Source organism: Neltuma alba, unplaced genomic scaffold (genome assembly GCF_004799145.2).
Source record: "Neltuma alba isolate B1F8T4 unplaced genomic scaffold, ASM479914v2 tig00012929_pilon, whole genome shotgun sequence".
NCBI classification, from domain to species: Eukaryota; Viridiplantae; Streptophyta; class Magnoliopsida; order Fabales; family Fabaceae; genus Neltuma; species Neltuma alba.
In genome coordinates, this window is record NW_021637295.1 from 16332 (window position 1) to 34339 (window position 18008).

Consider the following 18008-nt stretch of genomic DNA (forward strand, 5'->3'; position numbering starts at 1 on the left):
AGATAGACAGATAGATAACACAGAGAGAGAGGGAGGGAGAGGGAGAGAGCTCAGGTTGGTGGACCAAGTCTGAGGTTTAAGAGCACTAGCGAGGTTATTTATACCACAAATTACTTAGTATAGAGTAAAACAGTGAAGCACGCGCGCATGACGTGTTAGAAAGTAGTATATAATTGAATGGACAGACAAATCTACATATGTGTCCCTACACTTTATTACTGCAAAATTCATCTTTATGATTAGTTTTGATAGGATGAGAATATACTGTGTGACGTGGTTTTATGGAAATGACGAATAAAAAAGAAACCGATCGAAGCAGATTTTGTGGCGTGGAATGCTATAAAGTTTTTCACTTTGTCAGCAACTACACACACACACATATGTGGGGTGTGACTGTACTTTACAACTTTATGAACTCACATGCACATGGGTGGGACAAAGTATGCTGGCTAATCATCGAGAGATGAGCCATGAGAAGAAATTAAGGTTGTTTACATACAAAGAATTTGTTGTTGCCAAAAAGAGGTGTCTGTTTATAAAATAGAACATTCTTTGAGATCCTTTGAACCAAATGTGTTCACAATCTTACAAGAGATTTCTTGGTTTATGGGTCCTCAGTAGGTCATAATCAAATAACTTAAACAAGGAATCTAAGGCAATTAAATATTTGGGATTGATCAATTTGATAATTTGAATCTTTTTATATTTAATTATTGCCTATAATTCAACATAAATTAGTCATTGTAACCTTGTAAACACTCACTGAGTCATGAGCCCTCTTGTATTAGTGGTCTTCCTAAAAGGCAAGTCATGAATTTTTAATTAACCAAAAACAAAGAAAAAATAAAAGTACAAAAAATAAATCACATACTTCTTTATCTCACTTTCTCTTCAGATATATATAATACTCCTCCAGTCCTTAATAAAGGGCCTAATTGTTAAGTTAATTTTGGTCCTAAATATAAGATCTATTTCTCATATTTATCATTTTTTCCTAAATTATCACTATAAATACTCTCTCAACCTTAATCAAGTAAAAGAGAGAGGGAGAATATTAAGAAAGATGATTATGAGTGTTTTACGAAAAACATGTCATATTTCTTATAATTAACTAACTTACCTAACTTCTTTAATCTAATCAAATCAGTTAAATAAGTCTTATACTAAGAACCGGAAGAGTATTACATTGGTGTACATATTGAAGATTCTATCAATTATTAGGACTCAACTACTACTTGAAGTGTGATCTCTATGACAAATTTCGCAGCTGCTTAGTTTTTTTATCCTATAGTTCTGCTTCTTTGATTCTTTTCAACCCTTTTTCATTTATCTAAAAGTGAGATGCTTTTGGAATCTTTGCCTTTCATATTGTGCAGAAAAAATGTAGGTATTAAAATTAGAAGAGAGAAAAGAGGAAAAAAGTAAAGTGAAAGAAAGAAGAGTTGGGAGAGAGGTAATAAATGTTTTAACCAATTGTATCGTTAAATATATTCACCATCTTCATTATACTATCACTATTGAATATTGCTCATTCCAATAAACGTAACAGATAAGGGAGGGATTTACTTTGGTCGTAAAACTTTAATGAATTCACTTTCTCTTAAATTTATAAATTTTTTCTCAAAATTTTTTTATTGATTACACATGTTAAAGAGGCTTTTCATCAAAAGAATAGTTTCCAATACAAATTATAAAAAACAGGTATTTTAAGAAAATTATTACGCATTTTCTTATGAATAACTAATTTTAGTATATCCCGGGAGAAATAAATTTTGATGAGTTAAGCAAAGATTCAAAGGCAGTTGTATGATCATTAAGGAAAACTGATTTACGAAATTATGATCCCAAGAGAAAAAGAATTAGAATCCATAGAAAAATACTAAATTATTCATATATAAGTCATGGATGACATGGACAATTTTGGACTTCATAAATGTAAAGCATATATAATTAAGTCGATATATAACCTGGTTCATTTTGATACATAACATAAACTAACACATGCGTTGGCCAAAAAAAAAAAAAACACTAATACATGCACTCTAATTAATCTTTTCAAATGATAAATAATATATATGTGCATAATTTACATTACTACATATTTTGAGCCGTACAATTACATTGCCATATGATCATGGATGCATAAATATCCCTTATATACAGACATCGGAGCCACCTTTTTGAAGCTTCCAGCTTCAGCCCTATTCGCAGCCCACAGGCTCTCCGCCCCTTCAACTCACCTCTGAAAGCTCATATACAAATTTAGAATAAAGTACAACAGCAACACATTTTATATGGACAGGACATGACACTTTTGTTCTTAATATACTTTTCTTTTTAATATAAGACTTATTTAACTAATTTGATTAAATTAAAGAAGTTAGATAAATTAGTTAAATATAAAAATTATGACATGTTCTTTCTAAAATGTTATAATTGTTTTCCTTAATATCTTCCTTTTGTCTCCTTCTTAATTATGGTTAAAAAAGTATCAATAAGAATAATTTAAGAAAAATTAATAAATATAAGAAATAAGTCTTATATTTAAGACCAAATCAATTCAATAATTATATCTTATATTAAGAACTAAAAAAGTATGAAATAAGTATGTAAAAAGAATTTTATCAGTTGAAAAGTAAAAGAACTTTAATTTCTTACAATGATTATGAAAAATAACACAATACTAAGATAGATATCGTGTTTTTTTTTCCCACATCACTTATAAAAATATACAAATATATTGCAAATCACATTATTCATACACTGAAACTAGTATAGCTAACTTCTTCTGTATATACAATGTACAGAAAAAAATAAAAAAAAGAATTGTCTAGTTGGTTATTCCTGAGGTCTTAGCCAAAAGGCCAAAATGGGTAATTCCATCATCAAATTAAAAGGTTTTGATAATGCTTACAATTATGTTTCCCCTAATAATTTGGCTTAACCACTTTAAAGGATATTGCTAATTATATGACTTTAAACTTTGATTCAAAGTCCTCTTAATAAGCCAAATATTAATTATACACACACGACACAGTGATTACTGATTACCTTTCGGTGACACCTTTGGCGTTCAATTGCCTGATTTGCTGTGTTTATCAAAACCTCACACAATAGTTTGGCCTAATTGTCACAAAAATGAGTCACTATTAGCATATTCATTTAAAAAAAAAAAAAAAAAAGAAGGATCTGTTGGGACTGAGAAGAAAATTAAGAAAAATACTACGCAGTCCTTAATATAAAAGCCAAGAAATTAATTCATAAAAATTTAAAAAGAATTAATTAAGTTAGTTAATTATAATAGAATATATGTAATTTTTCTAAAATATTCTCTTTAGTTATTTATGTTGAAACTATCTTCTAATAGAAACATTTTAAACTTGTGCAAGCAACGCATATAATCTAGGAAAAATTTCATAACTATGAAAAACAAATAAATGATTTGAAGTCTTATATTTATAGTTAAATTTAACCTCATCTAGTTCCAATGTTAAAAGACGGATAGTGAAATATGTTGGCAAAAAAAAAATATATATATAGTAGTGAAATATAACCTTCATAATATAGTGGTGTTTATATATATATATATATATATTTGGAAAATTTCAAAACTAGATTTTAGCCTCCATGCCTTATAAATTATGCATGTGTATATATCTATGGCCTGTAAGATCGAATTACCTCCATAGGAAAACCAAAGAAAAGGAGGCCCAAGCTGCCCTCAACCTCGGTGGATGTGTCAAAAGGGACAGCGCCTTTAGCCAGGTCCTCCAGGAAGAACACCACGTCGGACAACACCCTTATTCCAGTGAACTCCAGCCTGGCGTCCACGTAGGACGACCCCTTCGCCCTCACGTGACCATGCTGCGACTTCACGTGACCCAGCTTCTTCCCCCTGTACCCCACCGCCACGTCCAGCGACTTGTAGGTCATCGAGTACACGCCGCCGTTGTGAACCCTTACTCTCACCAACATCGATATGTCCACCGTCAGCCGCGGCAATGTGTGCACCTTGATCCGGTTCAGCTTTAGCCGTTCGATCTTCAGGACCGGACCGGACGGCCAGCAAATGAACACGAGCCCCAGGAGTAGGACGACTCCGACGGCCCAGGCAATGACGCGTTGACGGCGGGCCGCGGAGGAGGTGTAGAAGGCTAAAACGACGTCGTTTTGGTATTTCTGTTGAAAAGGACGAAGGAGGACGTAGCGGATTGCCTTTGAAGCTCCCATGGCTGAAAGAACCTAAAAAGCTTGTGATTCCGGAGATATGGATATTGCAAGGAAAGAGGGCTCGGGAGGATAAAAGGGGAATTTAAGGAAGAAAGAAAGTTTTGATTTTTAAGAATTTTAAGCTCATGGATGAATTATATGGGGAGGATTTACTTTGGATGCTGTTTCGTGTGTTTTGTCTTTGTGTGGGAAATTGGGGTGGGGGTTTCCTCCTTTGTGATTCTCTCAATCTCTCTGTTCTATGGTGTGTTTGTATTCTTACTGTCACTGTTTCTTTTGCTTAAAGTGTACGTTGGAATGGATCTGCTGGGTTCACAAAACTTCATCTAACAAAGTGAAAATTGCCTTGAGCTTGAAATAATAAAGATTCCGTTTCAAATAATCAAGCATAAAATAAAAAAAGGATCTGAGTTAATATAATCTGTGGTTTAGTTCCTCTCAAATTTGTAAAATAGTATAAGTTTTTATTATGAGAGACTAAAACTTATGTTTAAAATTTAAAAACTAAAATTAAAATGAAACTAAACTTGAAAGATCGAAATTTGTATTAACTCAATAATTGATATCATCGTTTGTAAGCAACAAGCTAAACAAGTAATTGCTTGGCTAATCATAAACCCTTGCAAAAAAATAAAAAGTGCGGTCTAACATGATTTTGCAGGATGGTGCCACTGGATGGAATTTGGAAGTTTGAAACACACCTTTTGGTCCTTTCATCTTTATTATCCTTTCTGCTTTCTGGTATATTGGACACTTCTGTGATGCACGTAACGGGTGGGGAAAAAGACTATTCAAAGGGTAAAATCTGAATTACGAATATCCCTTCAATTTGCTTAAGAGACAGAGATGGCCTTGAGCAGGAACCATGTGGACCTCACCCTTAATGGTTATCTTTATCTCCCTTTTCTGTTACTTTTCTTTTTTACAGTTATATTTACAGATATATCAGTCATTCTGATCCATATTCCTAAGCAGACTAATAGCTCTCCCGCCGTAAGGTCATCTGGGTTTTGCAACTGTCTAGACAATTATATGACATCCGATATACTAAGGCTAAAATCGAGGATTATATTTGATATAAGGTTTAAGCTCTCAACCTATTTAAGAAGAACTTAATCATTGAACAGTTGCAAGGGTTTCAAGCTACTTTGTCATGTGGTAACAATGGGTTGAAAGTGTTTCCTTGATTTGTTAATCAAATCAAAGATTAAGATCAATCAGAGAAGGGGAACAGCCGAGCTGGCTGCTTTGTGATCTTCTTGTTCTGAAAACTCCCATTAAATTACGAAGATATATTCAGTCCAAAAAAAAAATTTTGGGAAATATAAATGTTTAAATAATTCTTATGTATAAGAGGGGTGTTTTGGTCCAAAATAAATGTTTAAAAATCAAATTTAACGGTTAACTAACGGTTGAGTCGATGAAAATGAGATATCAAATATAAAAGACATGTTTACGCACACAAACATGTCAGCATCATACTCAAGTCTAGAATCTCATCCAAACATGACAGATGGTACTGTCACTGAAACAACTTACTACTTACATTATTATTATTATTATTATTTTTTAAAAGTAGGGATCAAAATAGTCATTAATGAACTTTTTAAAAAGGAACTAAATGTGATCAACCCCATAAACAAACCTAAAGACAATTCATTCATATTCTCCACACCGTATTACTTGTTATTATTATTATTATTTGGGTGACCACTAGTCAGAGATGGTTTCCTCCGCTATGCTTATATAAGGAGGCGGATATTTTTTGTCTTCTGCCATAACTCAAAGTAGGACATAATGGCAGTTAACAGGTCCCACAAGATCCCAAGCTGAGACATTGGCATGCATATAAGCTTTTAATGGGTAAGAGAACCCCAGGATGAGTATGGAAGCAATCCCACAGTTAAGATCCATGAATAAATTTGGAGTAACTAACGGTCAAAACCAAACAAAACTACCAGTCTTCTCTTTCCTTGTTCTGCATCACGTGCCCAAACGACAGTCTCGCTTTTGGTTTCTTTGATCTATAACACTCTCCTTCATCCTAGCGTCTTTCTTATGCTTCTGCAAAATCTCTGATCAACCTAGCGAAAAACATGTCCAGGCCTGGGAATAAGATCATTCAAGCCAAGCTGGTGGGTATGTCTTACCTTAAATTATTTCCCAGTTTTTTTTTTTTTTGGTCTCATGTATCAGTCTCGTTCTTGGATCCCTATACCTGTTCATAATCCCTTGTTCCTGGCCCTGAAGCAATCATTATGGAGTAGAATCTGTATGAAAAGATTAGTATTACTGAATGAGTTAACAGAAAAGATTTGATTAGTGCAGTAAACAGAGTAAATCTTTAGATACATCTTTTATAGCATCTCGAAGTCTGATTGCAATAAAAAATCATAGGAGAGGACAATCTTAGAATGTAGAATTTACAGTTGTTTGCTGTTTAGTCATTTCATAGAGCTCAGTCCCTCCATGATTATGCACTATTCTCTTTTCTGTTTCTTCTTGTAGGTGCTTCTTGGGGATATGGGGACTGGCAAGACCAGTTTAGTGTTAAGATTTGTAAAAGGCCAATTCTTCCATAACCAGGTTGGTTCTTCTAAGTTTTCTTCAAGTCCAAAGTTGCTTTCTTTACTAATGCTGCAAAACTAGTGCACCAATTTAAGGAATCTGAGAGTGATCTAATTACAGGAACCTACCATTGGAGCTGCATTTTTCACTCAAATATTGTCACTGTCTGAAGCTACTGTAAAGTTTGACATATGGGACACAGCAGGACAAGAAAGATATCACAGCTTGGCTCCTATGTATTACCGTGGAGCAGCCGCCGCCATTGTTGTGTATGATTTGTCGAGTGTTGTAAGTATATGGACTTATTAAGTTTGAAAGGATTAAGAAATCCAGTGATTGTTTGATTTACTAGTGTTTCTGATGGTGTCGAAGATCACTTCAAGTTGAAATCTTAAGCTGTATAGTAGGGGACCACATGATATTTTTGTTGTATAGGCATATCTCTAAAACATGGTCTCCTCAATTATACAATGCTTGCAGCTTAATTGCAATATTGTTTGAAATTTTTATAATGATTGATAAAGAACATGCGATGATTCCTCCAGCTCTGCCTCCTATGAACATTCTTTATGGTGAATAGAGGCAAAACTTGCTATAGTTGTTATCAGTACATTCACTCTGACTAAGCAAAAAGAAAAGGGAAACTGATGAATCCTGCTTGAGTAGTCACATGAATCTTAAATTCATTTTTAACTGTAATTAATAATTAGGTTGCTCTTTTCCCTCTCAGGATACATTTGTTCGAGCCAAAAAATGGGTTCGTGAATTGCAAAGACACGGTAATTCAACATTTTCTCTATTCACTTGTTGGCCATTAGCAGAATCCTAGATTTCTGCATGAGCAGTGAGAATTTTGGGATAATTACCTAAATATTTACTTGTCGCTGAAATAAAATGTCCTATCCATGAAACAAGGTGCAGGTCCAATAAAAATAAGCGATCGCCTATATCTCATGAGTTACAAATTCATTTGTTCATTTTGACTTATGATTTCTTGAAAATAATATACTCCTATTCTTGTTTCCTTCTTTGCCTGAATTTGATGAATGATGCAAGTTCCTTATACAAACATTTAGAACATGTCTCTCTATAGCAAACTAAAACTCCTCTTTGTAGGAAGTCAAAAGTTGGTGATGGCTTTGGTGGCAAATAAATCTGACTTGGAACAAACAAGGGAGGTTGAATATGAGGTACCATTAAGAACTTCTTCCCACTTTGTTCCTCACTTACTTTTTATGAAATGCATGGTTTTCTCTGTTCCTTTCACTTACTACCCATTTGAGAACATATCACAATCAGTAGCTTTTGAATATGCAGTCTGTTCTGCAGCATAACCTCTCTTGACATTTGTAGACAGATAATTGCAGCCTGCTACAGAATGAATACAAACATCTTGGTTTCAACTATTTGTTTCTCGATTAAATTCTCCTTTTAAGTGTTATTTTCTCTCTTTGGTTAAACATTATTTCAGGAAGGGGAGGAATTTGCTCAAGAGAACGGAATGTTCTACATGGAAACATCTGCTTTGACTGCAGTGAACATCAATGAGCTTTTCTATGAAATAGGTACATGCTGAAAGTCTTTTAAACAATGTAATGTATTTTGCTTAAAGAGTTATTTTCTGAGCATACAGCAGTAGTGTTAACGGTTAATGTCCCCCCCCCCCCCCCAAATGCTCAATGCAGCAAAGAGACTAGCAAGAGTCTTGCCACCAAAACCTACTGGGGTGAATCTTAACAATGTTCAAGATAGAAGAAAACTTTTTTGTTGCTCAGCATGAGCGATATTCCTACGTAGATCAAGTGGTATCATCATCACGGTCCCCTCACTTTCATGCGAGATACATCATTTTCTAAATATCTTGAACTCCTCCAGAGGAGGGTTTTTTATTTCTTGTAATTTACTTCTGATTTGGACTCTTCTTCCTACAGTTTTCTTTCGAGCTATTATATGCACTTTCTGATTGTTCATATAGTTTTCTTTCAATACTAGTCCTATTGAAATCCTCAACTGCTCTCCTTTATTCAAATCTAGTTCAAGATCCGTACAAATTGAGAGGGCCATTTGTGGCGTTATCTTCTTAACACTGGCAATTTCTTCCAAAACTCTAAAGATAAATAAATGCACATACTTTACTGGTGGTGAAGATGCCGAAAAATATAAGTATGTTCTGTCAATTTGCATAGGCTATTCGACTGAGTTTATTTAACAGTAGAATTTTCTTGCCTCATCAATCAGGAAAATACAAAGGAAGTATTATACAACACAACCCAAAAAAATATTATACTCTGCAGAGGAAAATTAAATAAAATAAATACAAAATACACAAGCACATGGCTCATGATAAGGTTTGGCCTGAGTTTAGGTTCTGCGATGTAGACCTCAAATCGCTGTACATTCGGGAACATTCAAGAGCAAAATCTGACATGGCCCTAAAGAGCTCCGGCAAGCGATTTTTGAGACTCCCTAGAGATTTTTGCCTCACCTGAATGCAGCACCTTGCATAGGCATCTTCCTCATCTTCCAACCTCTTATTCACTTGTTCAACCAAGAATTGCTTCTCTACAACAATCTCATCAATAGCATTGGCAGATTCTCGCCTGTCTGGATCAGGCTCATCCGGTATTTTCCTTTGAAGGTACTTGTGATACCAATCTTCATATTGCTTGGTTTTGCGAGCAAGCTCCTTCCGTGATTCTTCACACTTTCTTTTCAAAACCATCTCCTCTCGTTGAAGCTCAAAAATTGATTCTACCATGTCAGCAAAATTGGATATAGCTGTTCTGGCAATCTCTTCGGGAAGCCTCTCCAGATGGTCTTGCCAGGCATAAATGAGCCTTTGTATAGGGGGATTTCTAACTCTTGGAGGTGACGAAACCTTCTCCTTCAAATTGCTTTCAATAGGTATAAGATTTAGTTTTAACCAATTGTTTAGGGCCTTTATGTACCCCTTTTGATGGGTTACCAACTTCTCAAACTGTGAGCACCACCCTTTCGCAACAGCCAATAGCTGGTATGTTCGGTCATGATGCTGCTCACTTGTTTCACTAGGTGACTCGGAATCCAGAGCTTTCAATAACATCACGATTTTAGACTGCTTCTCATGGCGATCGTGCATGGTTTTCCACATACTGGCCATCCTGTAGTATCATCAAGAACCACCAATATTTGCAGAGAAGTCAGCGTGCAAGTGTTTGTACAGATGGATATACACTTTCTGGGGAACAAGTTACCATGGGATAACTAAACAAAACAGCTTTCCAGCAAGAAAGATGGAACACTCATTTCTCCTAGAGATTCAGTTTTCCTCAAAGATCAATTACAAGGTTGCAATACAATATATGATATGTGACATGTAGAACAATATACAAACATTTATAAAGAAAGAATTGATACCAGTTTGCTAAAGGCCAATATAAACCAATATTAGAATAAACTGGCATTTTAAAGATGTGAAAATAAAAGCAGAAGAAATCAATTTTGAATCTTTATTGTCAGAAAGAGAAAACCCATCTTTAGATAGTCAAAGCCGCTTTCCCCCAGTATTCATATACGTAGTAGACCACAATCAACTATAAAAATTAATGTTGGATGAACTGTGTCTCTAAGGTGATGGATAGATATTTTAAATGCGGTATGTAATGCACCATCCACAAAGTTGGTAGATAGCAAAAGCATAATATCAAAACAGAAATATTTACTTGAGTTTTCAGCTCCTAAAATTAGCAGACACTAAATTCAACCCGTTCATGTCTGGTGAGATATATTCTATATAAGGTCGGAAACTCAAAATACCAGCCATATATATGTACTAACCATTCCAATTTCTACAATATAACTTACCCATCAACAAGATTAACAAGCCTTGGGTATAACTGGTCATCACGTAAACTGTTAATTTCCGAGACTGTCGAATCCAAGGACTGCATATCTACAATATATCTTGTATGCAAATGGCTGACAGATGCTTTTGCTTTCTCCAGTGCTTCAGTGTTGATTCCCCTTTTCTTTAGCTTGTTAAGTGAGGCAACCTTTCTTTGGTAATCAAATTTCATAAGTTCACCTGCCTATCAAAAAATATTCAGCCGTAACATTCTGAATAGAACAAGAAATATGTATGACAGCATTGTAAACCCAGAATTAACTGAAATTCGCACCGCTCATGATAGGAACAAGACAAGAAGACATTAGTAGAAGAAACTTTGCGTAGCAATGATGTGCATTTACAGGTTTGTGACAGAATAGTAAAAAGTAATAATATCGTCTCGCTACATCAAGAGTTGTGAATCAACAATTTGCAGAGTGAGAGCTTATACTTGATGATGCCATGTCAATGTTAGGTGACCGAGTATGTGGAAAATTGTTCAAATTCAAAATGAAAAGATAGCAGGTAAGACTTTATCAATTTATCAATTGACATTTGACAATAATACTCATTGTTAAACAAGACAACTTACCTTAACTTCATCGTATAGTTTCTTTTCCCATGCTAGCAATTTGTCCAAGATAGTGGCATGAGTTTCATTCTCATCATAGTCAAAATCATCCGGCCCGTCATCAAGAATATTAGGCGGCATTCCTTTAAAGGACCGATTCCATGTAATAACTTTCATCACCCTTGCAGAGTGATCAATATGTCCTATACAAATTCAAGAAAAGAGAAAAAGGGTCAAACCAGAACGCTTGACTTTTCAACTAAGATTTCTCTGCATATGTATACTTTGATAAGAAAAAGCATGACCGAATAACTTCATCTTTTGTTCATTTGAAGCCCAGAAACACTTAACAAAGAACTGTCAATGCAGAACCAAGGCTACCATGATAATTACCTCTATTATCAGCAAAATTCGAGTGATAGTGCAGCCGTGTTGCCTCAAGCATCTTCGAAACCTCATGAGCACTTTCCGAAGCCTTTAGAAAATCGTCATCAAGTTCAGTAAATATGTGCACCAGATTGAAATTTACAATCCTCTTCCCCTCCATTGAACCCTGCCCTTGCTTCCCCTTGTTCAAGCCTTTTCCCACCGGTGCCGCCAAAGCTACGGGCGGCTGAGGTGGCTCCACCACTTTCTCTGGCTTACGTTCAGGTTCTGCTTCAGGCTCGGGCATCTCATCCTTCTCATTGCCAATACTCTGTTCAACATCTTCTTCCAGCCTATTAGGCTTTTCATCAAATGTCGTCTTCTCATTATCCTCCTTACTTAAACCATCTTCGTCTTCCCCTCTCAAGCTCGTCCCAGGCACATTTTCCATTGAAGGAAAGAAGAAATATTCCCAGGGGGAATTCTGTGGAGGCTGATCGATCATCGTATGATGATGGGTCTCCACCTGAGGCTCTGGTTTTGCAGATGGAGGTGGCATAGGAGGCCGATCTGCCTCTTCCATCATCTCCTTAGTCCCAATTCTACCATGCCCACTACCACTTCTTCTTCTGCTACTTCCTCTTCTTTTCAAACCACCATTCAAAGATCCTTCCTTCTCCATCTCGTTCGCCTCCTCCTCCTCCTCGATGATGGTCCCCACCGGGCTCGCCTCCGGCTTGGTCATCATGATCTCAGGCATAGTTGCAGCGCGCTGAAGAGGAGAAGGGGGGAAATTGGGTAGAGGAGGAGGCGGCAGAGGGATCTCGAACGGCGGTATCGGCGCCGTGATCGGAGCATTACTGGGGAGATCGGCTGAACCAGAAGCAGGTTGAGGATTTTGAACCTCCCCGTGGATGAAGTCACTCAAAGCTGCACCAGTGTTCTTAAGGTAGGTGGCGTAGGAGGTGTGCGCAGCCGCGAAGGCGTTACGAGCTGAGACAGCCTGTTTCATGAAGTGCTTGCGTTCTTTGCAACGAGCCACTGCCTCTTCGTTCTCGATCTTCGACTGTGTACAACCCATCTCACTGTGCTGAATATCAAGCTTTGCTCACTAATCATGAAGCCTCGGAGAGGGATTATGGAATTTTGGAGAAGAAAGAGAGAGAAAGGTCGCAACTTGCAAACTGTAAAGTCAGAGGCGGACAAGAAAACACAGCGAGGGGCAACCTCACGGCGCCGTTTTGCTGTGTAAATAGAGGCAGACAAAAGACAGCGGGACAATTGACAGAGACTCACAGAGTCAGACACGGTCTATGCAGAAAATTATACATCAGAGAATTAGTATATATAACGTATATTAATTTTTTATTACGTTAATAAATAATATAAGACACAAACAAAAAGCTGTTAGGTGACTGACAGAAGAAGAAAAATGAGAATGTAGGTTTACTTTTGCAGTCTTCAGTTGAGCCTCTTTGAACGGACCAATCCCAATTTAGAATATTCCAATCTATCATTAGGTGATAAGCACCGAAATTGTTAGCCATGAAAAGAATGAGTACTACTTCTGTCCCTTTTTCTGGACACTGCATCATGTGTCAGTAAAGTTATAAAAGAAATTATCATTAACATTTCTCTGCATATAGTAATATCTGCTGAGCCTGATCGTCTTGGTTATACCAAAAACTATAAATTTTCAGATGGATGCCAATGCTTACATAAGAAAAATACACAGACAGTGAAAAAGGAAAAGAGAAAAAGAATGAAAAAAATTCTCATGTCTGTTAAGTAAGCTGTGTTGTGTCTCTCATCTCCCTCTGATAGATGCAAGACGAGCTGTTAAGTCATCATAATCTGGTAACTTAGGATGCACATGCTTTGCTCCTTCAGTTTGCATTTCTGGTTCCACAGAAGTCGAGAGTTGAGCAGGAAGGGATACTCCTCTTGTTAGCTGTCCATCTGAATCTGATTTTTTGTGCCTAACTGTGTTCTGCTTCTGCCCCTTCGATTCAGAAGCGGATTTCTTCATACTGTAATGCATCAAAAGCCCGTCCATTATCCTATCTTCTTCATCCCTTGAATCAATATCAGAAACAGTTTTTTGATAAGCAGGTGGTGTTTTGGGACCTCTGGTTCTGACTGACTTAGGTTTTGGCTTTTCTTGAGCAACTTGCTCTTTAACATCAAGTTTTGGTATGACGCAAGGAGGAGGAACAATCTTATGTTGAGATGGTTTCTTGGAATAATCTTGCTCATCCTCCGTAAAACTTCCTAGTGAGCTTGAGCGTGGGCAATCCTGGGACGATGTGTCTGTACTTGTTTCGTCATCACTACTGTTCTGGAGCCTCAATGTTTCTTGATTACTGGTATACTTCAAGTTCAGTGGCGTCTGCCTTGGCCTGCCCTGCAACAAGCAGGATTCCTTGCATTAAGTGATTGGCTGTAGAAAAGAAGGCTCCATTTTATAGAAACCATGTGAGGAGCATGTGCTCTCTTAGCTGTCTGATATAGTACATGTAACACCTTGCCGCCTAATATTAACTCAACTCAGTTGGTAAGGGTAGGGTGGGATATAAACAAATGTCAAGGGTTTAAATCCTTCTAATGTATCTAAAAAATATGACATCTTCAATGTATATTACTGCACAGTAATTCCTCATTTCATGATTTTGTTGTAAACATATTGGTGAAATCAAACAAGTTAATGTAAAGTAAGACCTACTTGAAGTGATGAATAGGACATATTGAGTTTCTCCTCCATAGGCTTGCTATTCCACTTTATAGAGAATTCTTGTGCGATATCATTTAATATCTGAATCTTCATTTCTTTGGTAGGTGTGGCCTCGACTTCTCCACAAACTGAGAAAGAACAATTATTAAAACTAAAATATACCCAAGAGAACAACATTTTCTTGAATAAAGGTGGAGTCATTGTCTCACCTCTTTACTTAGAAAAGGTTCAAGGGAATCCCCAAATTTCTCCTCGAACAGAGTTCTGAGATCCCGCAATTCTGGCAGTTCAGCAAATCTCGCTGCAGCATATATCAACGACGGTATAGCCTCCTTGCATTCGTCAGGGCAATTACTGCTTCAGAAAATTAATAACAATGTTACTTCTGGAAACACCTTATATGCCAAAGAAATATGACAGTCCATGAAATATATAATTCAGGAAAAGGGGCAGAAATTAGGGGGAAGAGGGGCCCCAAAAAAAAAAAAGAAAACTTCTCATTTATCAATCTAGTTTCATACACTAACTACAGCATTAAGTGGGTTATTTTCAATTGAAGTGGCAAGATTTGGAGCTTTTGCATGCTGACAGATTCGTTATGCAAACTAACACTGATTAGATGTGTTCAAGTGGAAAGAATTTCATGTTTAAAACGAGGCAAGATTATTAACTATCAAGCAATGCTAAGATGGTGTTTAGTATACGGCTATTTCAATTAGTTATATCCTCCTTGCACGGTGTCATTATATAGAACAGCATACCTCTCCTTAGAAAGGACTTGAAGATGATCTGATACGCACCCAACGAACTTCACAACGAGTTCGTAACAAGCTGACATGTTTTCCTCGATCAAGAACCCTTCAGCCTGCATAATGCACAAAAGGTTAGTAATTATATTCCAATATATATCCTCTGCATGCACATGTATTGTTGCTTACATTTGACAATGTGCATATGCGCACATTATTATGAATCAATGGATAATTACAATCAATTAAATATTCAGAAAGTCTCAGTCCTATTTGTCCTCTGTTTTTGCTTTGGATCTCTTCATCTAACCCCACCAACCCCTTATGGACGAGAGATCAACGGAGAATTACAATTCTGGAACATGAAAATCACATAATGATTATGAGAATGATAAAAGAGAGCGTGATCAACGCAATTACATTGCACCTAACTCCTTTTACCCCTTCCTGATAAACTCATCATTGTCTATGGTATAGAGGGCCACATGTGGTCCCACATGTAAATCAATTAGATTAGATGTCAAAGAGATGTATAATCTCAGTGAAACAGATCTGAAGCTAAGAAATGACATGGTCGCCTAACAGGTCATCTTCATTATCAGAAGATCGAATTTTGTACAGTATGGCCTGGAAAAATAATTGTTTATCAAAGAATTGATACTTCAAAAGGAAAGATTGCATTTTTCATGGGAGTTCGATATTCGCTCAAGATGCCAACCTACAAAATGTGAAAATGCAAGAATCGTGGTGTATCGCATATCTGTACAAATATCTATGAATAAGATAATTAAAGCAAGATTCTCAAACAATTAACCATCTAGTTGAAAATTGTTAAGGAAATTACTCGTCCATATGCACTGTCGTCAAGGCCATTCTTGAGAAGATCGGCAATGTCATTCTTCAGAAACTTCAGCACTGCTTTCCTCTTCTTCCGTATCGTCTCTAGTCTCGACTTTGTGCAGTCCAGGTGGGTTTTGCTGTTTCAAAAGCGAAATCAAAACCAAAAAATGGGTTTAAGAAAAACAAACAGAAAATCATCATCATTGATCAAATGGAAGAAACTCGACATCATCTCTGGGTCAGTGCTGTACCATTTTCTATAGAATTTCGGCTTCAAAAATTTGTCAAGCATGTTCGTATCTAACAATCTAAAGACACCCAAATAAGCAGATAAGGAAAGGCACAAGAATGAGAAAGCAATACGGCTTTAATTATTTCTTCAAGTCGCGCCGAGACAACTTAACAGAAAAAAAGCCCAAGAAAACCAGAAGAAACAGAGAGGCTGGGAAGTATTCAAGAATGGTTAATGAGTAAACTAATCTTAAGATAGAGACAAGGAAACCCAAAGAACGAAATAATCAAGAAGGAAACAGAGGAGAATATGCAATGGCAGGAAAATGGAGATTCAGTAGATAGAGAGAAGAGGAAGAAGCTTGAGAGAGAGAGAGAAATGGCACGCGAGAGACCCTGCAAGGTCTCTCCCGTACCGCAATGAACCTCAGATTTGCGCGCGTACTACATGATCTCTCTTTCTTAACAGAAGAAGTAATTAAAATTACCGAAACACCCTTACCGTTATCCACAAGAAACGATGGGTTATGGCCGAAGAGGAAAGTGGCGGATCAGACAGCTTGCATGCTTTGACAGTTGGAAGTTGAAAAATAACAGCAAGGAAAATAGAAATAAACAGCCGATAAATATTTAATTTAGTAGTAAAGTTTGCTAAATTTAATAGTAATCTTAATCTTAATGGAGCATTATTGGCATTTGACAAGATAGAAAAGTGAAATTATACTAATTAATTTTTCCACTTAAATCATGCTACTTACTAATTCCTTTGTATATATAACTATCGGATATTTAATATTACCAAATTTAGTTTGAATAGTACTATCTCTAATCCTTAATATAAGAGCTAGTTGACCGATTTAAATAGATTATGAAAATTAGTTAAGTTAGTTACATGTAACAAATAGGTGTTGCCTTTTTTTAAAATACTCTTACTAATCGTGTTATTAGTTATAATTACCATTTGATGAAATATTTAACATGTACAACTACTGCAATGACTATCTTAAAAAAATGAATAAATATGAGTGACAAAGTGAATTAGAATCTTATATTTAGAATTAATAAAATGTCAAACTAACTCTTATATTAATAACCAGAAATAGTATATCATTGTATCGATTAATATCACCACACACAATATTGGCGCTTTAATTCTTGGAACAATATCATTGCGCTGTTTGTGATTTTAGTTCTCCTAGAAGAGTTTAAAATTTTAGTGTATTTCTTTTTTTTTTTTAAGAAATTGTATGGGAATAATAACAATAATTAGAAATAAACCATACAAAAATATGGTTTGGCACACATTTCATAGTCATCGGTAATAATCAAAATCCGTAAACATTAACTGAAAATCCGGTTGATCTATATAACCATTATTTGGGCACTTGAGTTGACTATTTTTTTTAATATAATTTCATTATATTTACGGAAAATATAATCAAAATTTCTTTATATTATCATCTTTGACGACTGGACAAGTAAAAATTTACAAGAATTAAGACTTTGGGAGATGAAGGCATGTTTGAATTGCTGGCCAGAGCTGAAGGGCCTGCGTGCATGGGACCATCATCACCTACTAGACATTTTGACAATTGGATTATCCTTAGAAAAAAGATCAATAATAATAGTAGAAACAATTATTATCGAAAATTGAAGCTAACTAGTCAACTACTATTTGAGGTTCAACATACTTCGTATCTCATAATAAGTAAAAATCTTTTTTTTTTGGGGGGGAAAATGCAAGTTTTGGTCCCTCAAATTTAGGCCCATTTAGACTGTGGTTCCTGAAATTTAAGACCAGAGGTATTGGTCCTAGAATTTACTCCGTTACAAAACACTAGTCCATGGGAGTCATGT

The 18008-nt window shown here is 36.0% G+C and overlaps 3 protein-coding genes and 1 pseudogene across 4 annotated transcripts; 1 reads left to right on the forward strand and 3 right to left on the reverse strand.

Annotated features, from left to right (window-relative positions):
* Window positions 1-1918: 1918 nt before the first annotated feature.
* On the reverse strand, window positions 1919-4248 carry LOC114732719 (uncharacterized). The gene is made up of 3 exons (XM_028920056.1): window positions 3682-4248; window positions 3052-3123; window positions 1919-2242 (listed from the first exon to the last, which is right to left on the reverse strand). The coding sequence occupies exons 1-3, from the start codon at window positions 4228-4230 to the stop codon at window positions 2237-2239; spliced, it is 627 nt and encodes a 208-aa protein (XP_028775889.1). The 5' UTR covers window positions 4231-4248; the 3' UTR covers window positions 1919-2236.
* A 1977-nt stretch (window positions 4249-6225) lies between these two features.
* On the forward strand, window positions 6226-8808 carry LOC114732718 (ras-related protein RHN1-like). Of its 2 annotated transcripts, none has more exons than XM_028920054.1 (7): window positions 6226-6365; window positions 6739-6816; window positions 6919-7086; window positions 7529-7577; window positions 7915-7988; window positions 8270-8363; window positions 8484-8808. In XM_028920054.1, exons 1-7 carry the CDS (start codon window positions 6327-6329, stop codon window positions 8576-8578), a joined length of 597 nt encoding a protein of 198 aa, XP_028775887.1. In that variant the 5' UTR covers window positions 6226-6326; the 3' UTR covers window positions 8579-8808. The 2 variants fall into 2 exon arrangements, with proteins under 2 accessions (XP_028775887.1, XP_028775888.1); XM_028920055.1 differs by having other exon boundaries at window positions 6229-6369.
* Window positions 8809-8940: 132 nt separating this feature from the next.
* LOC114732720 (nitrate regulatory gene2 protein) lies at window positions 8941-12809 on the reverse strand. Its single transcript, XM_028920057.1, has 4 exons — window positions 11628-12809; window positions 11256-11437; window positions 10642-10865; window positions 8941-9938 (listed from the first exon to the last, which is right to left on the reverse strand). Exons 1-4 carry the CDS (start codon window positions 12679-12681, stop codon window positions 9137-9139), a joined length of 2262 nt encoding a protein of 753 aa, XP_028775890.1. The 5' UTR covers window positions 12682-12809; the 3' UTR covers window positions 8941-9136.
* Window positions 12810-13321: 512 nt separating this feature from the next.
* On the reverse strand, window positions 13322-16307 carry LOC114732706 (uncharacterized; annotated as a pseudogene).
* Window positions 16308-18008: the final 1701 nt, after the last annotated feature.